The sequence below is a fragment of the Myxine glutinosa genome, chromosome 6 (assembly GCF_964187855.1).
Source record: "Myxine glutinosa chromosome 6, kmMyxGlut1.1, whole genome shotgun sequence".
Taxonomy (NCBI): Eukaryota; Metazoa; Chordata; class Myxini; order Myxiniformes; family Myxinidae; genus Myxine; species Myxine glutinosa.
Window position 1 is genome coordinate 57,446,904 of NC_136266.1, and position 14,141 is coordinate 57,461,044.

Genomic DNA, 14,141 nt, shown 5'->3' on the forward strand with positions numbered 1-14,141 from the left:
AGAATTCCCAGGAAGAATTGATGTCAGAGGCAGTGGAGATGGGAGACCAATCCAGACGATTGATGGCTGCTTGAAGACCGTCCCAGTCGGCCTGAGTGAAATGCCAGACTCGTCGACGCTGAGGAGGCTCTCTGAGAATGGCCAGAGAGATGTCCACTTTGACAAGCACATGATCAGAAGAACCGATTGGAGCAGAAGAAGAGCAGCAGACATTAGCAGGGAAGTTTGTCATAACCAAGTCTAGAAGAGAAGATACTCCATTGGCTGAGATCCGGGTCGGGAAATTGACAGATTGTGTCAATCCCAGTGAGTCACAGAAGTCCTTTGCTGAGGTGCCATGACTGGTGAGAGAGGAACCCACACCCAACCAGGTGGCATGATGACAGTTGAAGTCACCACATATGAGGAAGAGAGAGTTGGGATGAGTGGATAGAAGTTGGTCCATGTTGTCAGACAGTGAAATGTAGATGGAGTCATCACTGTTTGGGGGACGGTACAGAACACATATGAACAAAAGGTGGGAGCGGAGAGGAAGCCGTAACCAGAGGTACTCCTGCGGGTGAGGAGGAAAGAGGGCAGTGCAAGGAGAGTGAGGAAGAGAGTTTTTGACAAAGATAGCCACCCCACCACCAGGCCGAGGCTCAGGTCTATCATACCGGAGGAGGGAGTAACCAGGAAGAGATATTAAGGAATCAGAGACATCTTGAAGGAGGAAAGTCTCTGTTAAGCAGATCAAGTCTGGATTGTCAGAAGCAACCTGTATGGAGAGATCAGTCAGGTTTGAGCGAAGGCCCCGGATGTTTGAGGTCCATACCGTCAATGAAGAGAGAGGGGGAGCATCGGGTACAGGACAGGGGAGGGGAGGAGTAGGGTAAGATGAAGGATGAGAGGGGGAGGTAGGGAGAGCAGTTGATAGTGTGTCAGATGTTGCAGAAGAGTTCCAAGAAAGGGAAGGAAGAGGAGGATGAAAGGTTTGATGGTGAAGGGATGAGGCACAGTGAGGGGTTGTTTGAGGGGGGGCAGAGGAAAGTAGAAGGTTTGGGGGGGGGTGGAGGTATGAGATAGAAGGGAGACGAAGTGGGGAGGAGGCAGCTTGGAGGAGGAGGGGGGAGGAGGGAGAATTGGAGAGGAATGGTATGGGGGGAGAATTGAATGGGAGGGATTGGGGGGGAGTTTTGAAGGGGAGGAGTGAGGGGGGAGTTTAGGAGGGGAGGGGCAAGGGGGGAGTTTTGGAGGGAAGGGGCAAGGGGGAAGTTTAGAAGTGGAGGGGCAAGGGGGGAGTTTAGGAGTGTAGGGGCAAGGGGGGGATATGGAGGGGAGGGGGAAAGGGGGAGTTTAGGAGGGGAAGGGCAAGGGGGGAGATCAGGAGTGTAGGGGCAAGGGGGGGGATTTGGAGGGGAGGGGCAAGGGGGGAGTTTAGGAGGGGAAGGGCAAGGGGGGAGTTCAGGAGTGGAGGGGCAAGGGGGGAGTTTAAGAGTGGAGGGGCAAGGGGGGAGTTTAGGAGTGTAGGTGCAAGGGGGGGGATTTGGATGGGAGGGGCAAGAGGGGAGTTTAGAAAGTGGATGATTAATGAAAGACGAACATTGATAACAAATTGTGTTTGTTGTGATTTTCAAGTTAGCAATCCGGTTCAGAACGATGGAGGGGGGATGGAATGAATGTGAATTTAGACCATGTAGTGAGGGAGACGTATAAGATATTGAATTTCTTTTTTTTGAAGTGGAATGAGTTGGAGAGGAAATTGAGAAAAGCCTTTTAAATAGGAAGAAAAACAGCGTGTTGTAATATACCACTGAATAAAACACAGAAGGGGAAAGGTTAAACATATTTAAATAATATTTAAACAGAAACGTGAACAATCTTATATGCACAAAAATACCAATGGGGGGAGAGCCGAGAGGGACCACCACGAGTCACGTGAACAGGGCAAACGGTGGATGGCAAGGAGATAATGGGGGCGGGGCGAACAGCACACCTGGACAGAAAATACAGGATGAGACAACAGTACACGTGGAGAAAAGAAAATAAATGTTTTTGTTTTTTTGTTTTTTTTGGGGGGGTGGGGGGGGGGTGGGGATTTAGAACGTTAGACAGAGTATTATGTTCGGGGTAGAAGGGAAAAAACCAAGAGCCAAGCAAAACACGCTTAAGTTAACAAAACACCGACGGGGGTACAACTACAAGGCCACACACGAGGAGCAGAACACGATTAATTAATTACGAGTTACAGGAAATTCAAACCAAAACTAACTATAATCAAACAATATCGCATGGACGATAAAATAACGAGTTGAAATTTGACAATCTATCTGGGGAAATGGGGGAGAAACACGTGGTCGAAGAACGAACGAACGAATAAGAATGAATAAACGAATGAGCACAGAGAAGGTAATGTCTTTTTTTGTTGTTTTTTTGAGTTGAGATTTACATAAGGAAGTAGGCTTTGGGGTGGAAAGACTGGGAAAACAGAGAACGAAAGTTATTGGATCACAAACGACAGGTGCTGAGAGAAAAACAAAGCCTCAAGGTTGTACAGTGTACACTGTACAAGGCCTCAAGACGACACGAATTAACACGATTTTCAATACAGGTATGAAAGATTTGCACCGAAAATCTTTGTCGGGACAATATACGTACATACACCATAAAATAAATACAGTTTTAACGAAAATACAAAATGGGAACAATTACTTAACTTCGATTTCGATGGAGAGCGTGTGGAGCTGCGAAAAAACGAACCCTCGCCAGCAAGACCGGAAACGGAAGTTGACGGAAGTCTGCACAGGATAAATGTGATTTTTCTCTGCAGCCGTTGGTCCGATTGACAGGAAATTTTAACCATAGGTGCACCTCCTGTAGATATTTTTAAAATGACAATTATGATGTCATATGTCAACATGGTAAGGGCACCATCTTGGGGCAAAAAAACTTTGCACCTCTATATCTCCGAAAGTGCAGCATATAAAAAATTGAGACATGGCTCATTGTAAAGAACTCTCTATTTGGAATAACATACAATTGTGGTCAAAAATATTGGCACCGTTGCACTTTTTTCAAATAACACAATTATACTAAAATGCACAATTTGGTGTCTGTCCAACCAAATTTGGAGTCTTATCCAATCTCAACCAAACTTTACAGGAGGATAAAGATCACACAATGAAGGTTGTAACACATTCATTAGCCCCCCTCCCCAAGGGTGTTTTCTCCCCCGAGCGGGGTTTCCCCCGCCATTGCCGTCAATGGGGTTGCGTGATGAGGTGTACATCCATGTTCAAGTTAGCTTTATCGTGCGTTTTTCCAAGGCCGATTCTAACAACAAAACCAACGATAATAGCATAATATTAATGTTATTACAAAACAATATTAATACCAATAATATCCCATCTCCCCAAGGGATAATAGCATCTTACTATAATTCACCAAATGTCCGTCCGTCTGTCTGTCCGTCCGTCCGTTCGTTCACAGGTACCACAAAAACAGCTGAACTGATTGAAACTCTATTTGGGGTGGGTAATCCTGGGACCCCCTGGAGTAAAATAGGCTATTTTAGCACGCGGTGCTACGCGCGTGACTTGCTACCAAGGAGGATGCGGACAACGCGGTAAGTTTATAGTTCTTTATTCGAAAGAGGTCACTGTAGCACTGGCACGCTCCGGGCTGCGCACCCGGTGTATATCCTGAGGCCACGCCTACCCCTCGGGCGTGGCCGCCACCCACTTGGTGGCGTCGAAACAACGCCCGGAATAGAGCGTTCGGGGTTTCGTCGCCCATGAGCGCCAGCATATGGTCCATACGGACCGACGGTCGCGTGTCCCCGATCACGGGGAGGTCCAAGAGGCGATCGGCCCATGCGTCCACCGTAAGGCCGAACGTGGCGAGGAGGAGACGCTTGACCGCCTCGTACTTGCCGTCGGCAGGTGGATCCCTTAGGACCGATACGACGCGGGTGGCCGTGCCGGGCCCGAGGGCGGAGACCACGTGGTAGTACATGGTGTCGTCCACCGTGATGCCTCGAAGTCGGAACTGGGTTTCCGCCTGCAGGAACCAAACTTCGGCTTGTGACTCCCAGAAGTCGGGGAGCTTGATGGAGACCGCGTTGGTAGCCATTGTTGCGGCGGTTTCGGGGAGTCAGCAACGGCTGACTCGAATGTCGGAGTCACCAATTTAGCCCCTCGGTGCTACGCGCGTGACTTGCTACCAAGGTAGGAAGCGGACAACGTGGTAAGTTTATAGTTCTTTATTCCAAAGAGGTCACTGTAGCACTGGCGCGCTCCGGGCTGCGTGCTCGGTGTATATCCTGAGGCCACGCCTACCCCTCGGGCGTGGCCGCCGCCCACTTGGTGCGCGGAATGATGTCACCACGCCAGTGGGCTTTCGTGTCCGCCACACTATGTTGTTTTTCCTATTTTTCCTATTTTTCATATATAGTTGTAAAAACATATAGAGTGGAGTATGGGCTCACATGTATTTTGTAGAGGCTTAGACGTGTTGTTGTAAAAACATATAGAGTGGTGTCTAGGCTCACATGTATTGTGTATAGACTTATATGTGTTGTTGTAAAAACATATGGAGCGATGTTTCGGTTTACATGTATTGTGTATAGGCTTAGACGTGTTGTTGTAAAAACATATAGAGCGGTGTATAGGCTCACATGTATTGTGTATAGACTTATTTGTGTTGTTGTAAAAACATATGGAGCGGTGTATAGGCTCACATGTATTGTGCATAGGCTTAGACGTGTTGTAAAAACATATAGAGCGGTGTATAGGCACACATGTATTGTGTATAGACTTATATATGTTGTTGTAAAAACATATGGAGCGGTGTATAGGCTCACATGTATTGTGTATAGACTTATTTGTGTTGTTGTAAAAACATATAGAGCGGTGTATAGGCTCACATGTATTGTGTATAGACTTATATATGTTGTTGTAAAAACATATAGAGCGGTGTATAGGCTCACATGTATTGTGTATAGACTTATATGTGTTGTTGTAAAAACATATAGAGCGATGTTTAGGCTTACATGTATTGTGTATAGGCTTAGACGTGTTGTTGTAAAAACATATAGAGCGATGTTTAGGCTTACATGTATTGTGTATAGGCTTAGACGTGTTGTTGTAAACACATATAGAGCGGTGTATAGGCGCACATGTAATGTGTATAGACTTATATATGTTGTTGTAAAAACATATAGAGCGGTGTATAGGCTCACATGTATTGTGTATAGACTTATATATGTTGTTGTAAAAACATATAGAGCGGTGTATAGGCTCACATGTATTGTGTATAGACTTATATGTGTTGTTGTAAAAACATATAGAGCGATGTTTAGGCTTACATGTATTGTGTATAGGCTTAGACATGTTGTTGTAAAAACATGTAGAGCGATGTTTAGGCTTACATGTATTGTGTATAGGCTTAGACGTGTTGTTGTAAAAACATATAGAGCGGTGTAAAGGCTTAAATGTATTGTGTATAGGCTTAGACGTGTTGTTGTAAAAACATATAGAGCGGTGTATAGGCTCATGTATTGTGTATAGGCTTAGACATGTTGTTGTAAAAACATATAGAGCGATGCAAAAGCTTAAATGTATTGTGTATTGGCTTAGACGTGTTGTTGTAAAAACCTATAGAGCGGTGTATAGGCTCACATGTATTGTGGTAATCCAATGAACGCAGTATAGAAAAAATAATGGTTTTTTTTATCATCGCTTTTAAAATTAACTTGTTTGAGTTTGATTAACATCGTAATGACTTGTTTGAGGTGTCATCGGTAAGATTTATACAAACCAACTAAGTAATTGTTGTGAAAAGATTCCGGATGTAGTTGTAGTTCTGATGTCCTTTTTTTTCTTCTTCCGCTGTTGCTGATTGCGTGGTTTGTGTCAGCTCAAGACTCAAGTACAATCTGTGGCCATCCGCCGATAAAATCAAAGCTCATCATGAAAGGTTTTCTTCGCAAATTCATTGTTTAGATATTGGATAGTCTTTGCTGTTGGTATTTAAAATATATATATGAATTGAATACCATTTAATTGTGTAGTATATGGTACCACCTCAGCCTGAGGCCTACCTTAGTTATGGCTGTTTTGTATCGCCATTATCAAAGTTCTTAAGGCACGTCTTGTTTATAGGTGGTGTTGAAGAAATTGAAATGCAGTTGTTTTTAATTCTAAAGTCCTACTCCTAGTTGTGATTTTATTTTAAATTCGGATTTTACGTCACTGTTATATTAAAGCTAACCTCGTAATACTATAGCGATTAAAGTTGCTTGGTGTGGATTTAGGGCCTTGGTGTAATTGGTGTTAAAATGACGTTTAAAAGTTCGCGTTCTAAGATTACTTTGGATACCTTTGGTCTACGATGGCTATCCAGTCTGTGTTCGATTCCCGCGCCAACTGTAAGTATAAACTGACCGGTGATTATCAGTAAGAGTTGTATCGCAAAATGAGCCATCCGTCGGAGGGATGTTAAGTCGGCTGTCTCGTCTGCTAGCATTACCTGGGAGGCGCGTTAAAGTAAGCGTCTTTCGCTAAGAGTAAGCGAGTTATGGCCAGCATGCCCAACAAATTACTAACCAAGCCACCTTCAGCTGAACGTCAGATATGGCCAGCCGGTTCGTGAGACTTGTTTGACAAGGTTTGAGATGTACCAAGTTGCCAAGTGACTATATATATATATACACCAAGTCTCCTATACGTATATCTAAGTATACTATATATATACCAAGTTGGTGACCACTGAGAAAGGTTATTTCAGAATAGCAATCATTTGAAATGACGTCATGTTACATTATCGTTTATCTGCTCCTCTTGCTTGTGTGACCTGGTATCACATTTTCACTCATCACTTTTTTTTTTCTTTTTTTTTTGTAGACAAAAAGACTGGAAGAGCCAAGAACTTGACTCTCGGGAAAATGCCCGAACACAAACCACCGCTCTACCCCATGGCAGTTGGTCTTCATAAGGGTTTTCCGGTGACCAAGGTGGTCATGAAGCCAAGGCAGTGCCGCCGTCGAGGGGTAAGATTCAAGAAGTTGGATTGAAGTTGCGTATGTAGTAGAATATAAGGTAAAGGTGATTTTATGAGCAATCATTTGAGGTTTAGCGGCTTATAGGGGTATGATAGATACAGGTAGGTATGTACATGTGATGTGTTTCCTTCTTTGTGTTCTTGCACATTTGGAGTTCTAATCAAACTTATCTACTTGTTGTGTCTCTCCCATGGGTGTTTATGGTAAATGTTGCACTTGTCAATAGCTGAGGATAAAGAGCATTCTTTTTTAGCTTTGTATGTAGTTGACGTTAATTTGTACCCATGACTTCAATGAAAAGAACGCCTCTGGTTGTGCCAGTATGTACTGATCTATGATGTACGTGCTCCAGCAAAACGTATAGTTATTACCCCGCGCACGCGAAACAAAAAGCGGGGTTAAGCAATGGTTCAGGTCTGTCTGCCGGCCCGTCTACAAATGGCAGTTGATTTTATCGAGAAAGAACTTATTTCAATTAAATGTTATGTTGTGAACACAAATCTGAAAACAAACCCGTAGTTTAACAATACCTCGGCTCTGAATGCATCCCGAGTATGCATGCGCAGAGGGGAGGAAGGTAATTTATTTACTGTGAAGTCATCAAGTACACACCCAAAATACCATTCAAGGACTGGTGAGTGTCTGATTATATATGGGATTTGATCGGTGGGAGGGCCGTAGAAGAACAATCCTATGACAGCACTGGAGGGCCACTCAGCAGAATGCTGAGGTGTCATGCAGCATGGTGAACCTCAGCTGAACGAGCCTACTCGGTGAACCTCAGCTGAACGAGCCTACTCGGTGAACCTCAGCTGAACGAGCCTACTCGAGAACTCGGTGAACCTCAGCTGAACTCGGTGAACTCGGTGAACCTCAGCTGAACGAGCCTACTCGGTGAACCTCAGCTGAACGAGCCTACTCGGTGAACCTCAGCTGAACGAGCCTACTCGGTGAACCTCAGCTGAACGAGCCTACTCGGTGAACCTCAGCTGAACGAGCCTACTCGGTGAACCTCAGCTGAACGAGCCTACTCGGTGAACCTCAGCTGAACGAGCCTACTCGGTGAACCTCAGCTGAACGAGCCTACTCGGTGAACCTCAGCTGAACGAGCCTACTCGGTGAACCTCAGCTGAACGAGCCTACTCGGTGAACCTCAGCTGAACGAGCCTACTCGGTGAACCTCAGCTGAACGAGCCTACTCGGTGAACCTCAGCTGAACGAGCCTACTCGGTGAACCTCAGCTGAACGAGCCTACTCGGTGAACCTCAGCTGAACGAGCCTACTCGGTGAACCTCAGCTGAACGAGCCTACTCGGTGAACCTCAGCTGAACGAGCCTACTCGGTGAACCTCAGCTGAACGAGCCTACTCGGTGAACCTCAGCTGAACGAGCCTGTTTGTGAAATTTATTTATCTATTTGTGAAATTTGTGTTTCAGTTTGTGTTTCACAAATGTGCAGTCTGGGTAAAAATCTGGGTAACCAGACATCACAAATGTCTGGGTAACTGCAAATGTGCAGTTACCCAGATTACATACATGAACAAAGAACAAAAAACCCCCAAAAAAACTGGAACGGCATACCTCTGCCAGGCTGAACAGTTTTAAGTTTTGTATCGCACCGATTGGCCGTACCTGGATTCGGACCGGAACCTAAATGTAATATGCTTCTTCTTGTCGCCTAACCAACTCATTCACCAAGTTTTGTCATAATCAGTCCACAACCTTTTGAATTGTCATGCTTTATATCGTTTTTGGCTACATCTGTCAATGGTGAAGAATCACTTATGAATTAAACAACTCTCGTATCCGAATCCATATTCAGATCTTCACCAAAATCGAATCGATTCGTCCTTGTCACACACACAATCTCTCCACCAAGTTTCGTCCAAATTCGTCCACAACTTTGAGATATTGTGCTATGCCGTGTTTTTGCCGTATCTCTCATTTGTGAAGAATGCCTGCAGGCTTAGCGGTTAGGGTGCCAGCTTAGGATCCTAGGATCCTGGGTTCGAATCCCGGTCGATCGCTGAATTAACGCCAGGGGGGGGTTGACTCAGCCTGTCATCCTTCCGAGGTCGGCTAATTGAGTACCAGTTCACTGGTAATTCCCTGTTTGTCGTAAAAGGCGACAAACAGGGTTGGCGGCAGGAAGGGCATCCGGCCGTAAAACATTGCTTCAAAAAGGGGACCAACAAAAACAACAACAACCACAGTGCCCGAAAAAGGCCAAGCCCTGCTTTGCGGGGAAAAATGGCCTCTAAAGGTTTTTTTTTTTTTTTTTTTTTTTTTTTTTTCCCCCTCATTTGTGAAGAATCACAAAAATGATCCAGATTTTCACCAAAATCTAATCATTTCCTCTTTGTCACATACACAACTTTTTGAGATATCCTGTTCACAGACAGACAGACAAACAGACAGGGATAAAAACATATCCTCCATCCACCTTTGGTGGTGGAAGTAATAACCCGGGTTACGTACATGAAGCAAAAACATGCCTACCACTTGCATGCATATATAATACTGTTACGGTACGCGGTTAAGGATGGTATGTTTGCCGAGCGGAGGCTCTGCGACCGAACAGTTGTTCCCCGACTAAACCCGATTCACCCAAACGTTGGCCGTATCGCGCCACCGCTATTCAATGGGGAAAAGACTAAGACGACGAATGCAAAGAGGAAGAAGAAGATGTACAGAAGAGTAACGGGGTTTATTATTATTTACACACATAAGCAAAAAGAGCAGTCACGGGTATTTACAGCGGACATGAAAACGCAGGTGACACGGTGAAAATTACTAGCTTATACAGACTTAGTTACTACCCAGGACAGCACGAACAAAACAAACTCACGTACGCAAATGGGGAACTTGCAGGCAGGAATGGCTGGAAAGGATGAGCAGGTGGGATCACAGGGCACAGCGAGCAGGTCCACTCCGGGCGGGAAGCGGGGAGCCGGCAGCTCCTTGTAATCCGCTTTACAGCGCACGCCGGCAGCTCCTGGTATTCGGCTTTACAGCGCACGCCGGCAGGGTCACTCGCTGCCCCGTCAGGGCTTCACGCGGCTGGTTGAAACGGGGCTGGACTCATCTGCCGTATCTCTTTGCAACTCGTTCGTAAAAGTTCCTCTGCTTTCTCTTGGACCCTTTCTTTTCGTGTACCTCTCCACGCAGCTCAGCTCGTATTCCCTTCCTCTCACTTCTCTCCAGCGCGGGACTGACACGCCCCCTTCGGTTTCGCTACCGCCCTCCTCCCCCGTGCTCTGTTTCGTGACCTTCTATGGTAATCCCACGGGCTTGTCTCCTTATTTGGGCATGGCGCTGACGGCACGCCCGTCGTGGCGAGCCACGGGCTTGTTTCCTTATTTGGGCATGGGGCTGAACAGCCCCGCCCTTCGTGGCGCGCCCTGGGCTTGCCTCTCCCGGGCGACCCCGCCCCTCCTGTTCAAACAGAGCACGGAGCACATATTCACTATAGCAGCGAAATGAGAGGGCGTGCACCCCACGCTTGTGAACTGCTTTACCCGCAGATGGAGAGTTTGGCTGGGAAATGGAAGTATTGAAGGGGAGCTATTCTTAATTGATTCGGTGCAATGGAGTGTCATTCTAATGGAAGACAAGGCCTTACTCTAAAACACATAATAAGATATAAGCTACTGAACAAGGGTTTTATCGGGTCCTGCAATGTGGTGTTTCATGGAATAACTACCGGGACGCCCTTTTTACCTTTACACAACTCTGGAGGCAGGAGGGGCCATATTCAAACAATGTTCATCACCATTTCCAATATAATACAACACAATCAAAAAAATGCAATCCTCATATCCGCAACAATACATTGTGGTTATATCGCTCAGATAATTCCAATTTCACTGGCCCATGGGCTGACCTGAAGCCTGTGCATACTGTCACCTTCACAAAATGGTGGACGTATGATTTTCTTTTTCTTTTTACAATTGTGGGTAGAGTCGGGCCAGCTGTCCAACTAATGGGGCGAAGGTAGTCTGTTGTTCCATCCATCTATCCATACCAACAGATAGTCCAACAACGAACCGGATTTTACACCTAATAGACTAGTGGATGGAGCCACTAACAGGGATGGAATGGTGTTTGATAGGATGAGGCCATAGAACAACAACCATTCTGTGACGAATGGAATGGAGACGCTAAAATGACAACAATCCTGTGATGGTTTGACTTTAATCACAAACGACCAGAATGCTGAGAGAAAAAGTCTACTTTCTACTGGGCCGAACGGGATAAAAAGGAAGAATTTGAAGTGAATTTAGATGCCAAAAGGTATTGATTTATCCCTACGAGTCTGGCGACGGTGTGAAATAGGAAGAAACCGGATCGACAGACACCATCGATCGTATTATTTACATAAATGGTTGCACTGGAGTTGGAGGACTAAAAAAAACCAAACTGCTCTTCTGCATGATGTTTTTTTCCTTCCCTGTTTGGCACCAGCAACAAATTGTGTAGTCATTTTGAATGTAGTAATCTCCTGATTGTACATTCCTGAATTACTTCATGCTAATTTTTGTCTTCATCCCCACATTCCCACCATGCAACTCTCCCGATATGGCTGCCGTCCAGCGTCTGACGAAGCACAGTCGGTTCGTGCGCGATATCGTACGTGAGGTGTGTGGACATGCACCATTCGAACGCCGTGCTATGGAGCTCCTCAAAGTCTCAAAGGATAAACGTGCTCTCAAGTTTATCAAGAAGCGGGTAAGTGCACATAAATGGCATTGTTTTGAATCCTCTTCTGGATCGTTTATGAACGTTTTGTGCAATTCAAAGTAGAACGAACAAGACCATTGGAAACCCTTCGGTGCAAAACTCGTGTGTTTGTGCCGTCGTCAGATTTCAAATTTACCTGTATTTTCTTAAGGGATTTCTCATGTTCTCTCGAGCAACGTTGTATAACTGGGGTTGGTTTCGAGCTTGGGGTCTAACACATTGTAGGGAATCGACAAAGGAGAGTGGAAAAAGAGAAAAAAAAAAAAAAAGCTTGCTACATTTATTTACTTGCTACATTTTAAAATCTTGCGACATAAATTTTGCACTGAGCTACATTTTATTCGCGTTTGGGATTGTGGTAAACAGCTGGTTACCAAATGATATCGTTGGTGCAACTTGTGCTGGAACCAGCCGAAAGAGGTGAGGGACCCACCATGTGTCATTTACAAATCAGTCGTACATTAGGAAAAAATAGAAACGGCTCGCTCCAAACTATTTAGTATGTTTACGATTAAATAAACGAGACAGAGCACGATACTCTTGAAGTTCACCCCCCTCCCCCCCCACCAAAAAAGGTTGCCATGGATACACCAAATTGTCCATTTCGTTAAGACTTAAGTTGATGATCTTGATCAAAGCTTGGTTCATTTGGATGACGATTGATTTTTCAGATGAAAATTGACAATTTTAGAAAGTTTACCTTTTGACCCCAAAAATAGTTGGTTTTCCAATTCTGTTATATAACTTCCAATTCCGTGCTGTTTAATTCTCAAGTTAAAAGAATGAAAAGTGACGATTTTTAGATGAAAATTGATTATTTTAGAAGCTTGACCTTGAGTTGACTTTTAGACCTCAAATAGTTGGTTTCCCAATTTAGTGACTCGATATGCAAATGCTGTTCAACTTTCAAGTCAATTGGATGAAAAATGACAATTTTAGAAACTTGACCTGATCAATAGGCTTCTTCCTCATGACCAACCACCATTTGGCGAAGTTTCGTGAAGATCAGTTTAAATTGTAACCTGTAGGCGATTCACATAGACACAGAATAATGCACAAAACCAACCCAATATACTAGAAAAATGTTCGATTTTGTAAGTAATAGAGGGGTGCGGTTGGATATGTATGCAGTGCAGTGAGCACGATATGTTAGGCCTCGACCAGAATTACATTGGCAGGTTGCAAATCGAGAATGCTGGCTATAAATATCAGGTATGAGTGATGACAACCGTCAATCTTTATCTATTCGGAGGCAAATGAGAAGAATGAGTTTAATATATATTTATTTTCATCAGACACGTCCAAAAGTTTCGCATTGGAGCATTTGCCGATTAAAATGGAAATAGCACGATTACCCAAAATGACAATACCTGGGGCCTGCTTGGATGGTGTAGTATTGGATTCCTGAAGCGATTTAGTGAAGATTTAGGAAAAAATTTCACACCATCACATGATTGAGCTTATTGCCTTCTTGCGGTTGTTGATTATTTTAAAGTGGTGATTAATGATTAGACATGAGTACGACATAACTTGATGATGCGGCAACCACATTACCTGCGAAACACAAAACCTCCCCACTTGGGGAATCAAAAAGTCCGCCTTCCAGCCCAATTTATCCTTCAGTCGGTCACAATTACGACTTTTCTTTAAACCTTCAGCGACATAGAAAATGCTTTTGGCACAATCTGGTTTTTCTTAAAAACCAATTGATTTTTCCTTCCAAGTTAATTGTCAGTTTTGCTTTTATGATGATTTGTATGATCTCTGTTTTTGAATCATATGATCATTTGATATATGTAGATCAAGGCATGTGGAAGAGAGGATCATTGCTTTAAAGTATGACCATCACTAACTGGACTTTGTGTGCCCTTCCACAGTTGGGCTCGCACACGCGAGGGAAGAGAAAGCGTGAAGAGCTGAGCAATCTTCTCGCTGCCATGCGCAAAGCTGCCTCAAAGAAGGAATGAAATGTTACCAGCAGCAGCAAAGCGAAATAAACCTTTGTGGCACCTTTTCCCAGTCCCTCTGTGTATGTATTTGTGCAGCTTTGCGGAAGTTAAGCTCGGCACATACTCGGACTACTTTCTGCATGGTTTTGTAAGAATGATTGTTTTCATGAACTTCCCAAGGAATTGGGTTTAAAAAACCACCTTTAGAGGCCATTTTTCCCCGCAAAGCGGGGGGTTGGCCTTTTTCGGGAACCGTGGTTGTTGTTTTTCGGTCCCCTTTTTGAAGCAATGTTTTACGGCCGGATGCCCTTCCTGACGCCGACCCTTTTTGCCGCCTTTAACGACAAACAGGGAATTACCAGTGAACTGGTACTCAATTAGCCGACCTCGGAAGGATGACAGGCTGAGTCAACC

At 44.6% G+C, this 14,141-nt stretch overlaps 1 protein-coding gene across 1 annotated transcript; it reads left to right on the forward strand.

The window, feature by feature from the left end:
- Positions 1–5,084: 5,084 nt before the first annotated feature.
- On the forward strand, positions 5,085–13,792 carry RPL36 (ribosomal protein L36). The gene is made up of 4 exons (XM_068120097.2): positions 5,085–5,955; positions 6,882–7,027; positions 11,632–11,766; positions 13,656–13,792. Exons 1-4 carry the CDS (start codon positions 5,949–5,951, stop codon positions 13,743–13,745), a joined length of 378 nt encoding a protein of 125 aa, XP_067976198.1. The 5' UTR covers positions 5,085–5,948; the 3' UTR covers positions 13,746–13,792.
- Positions 13,793–14,141: the final 349 nt, after the last annotated feature.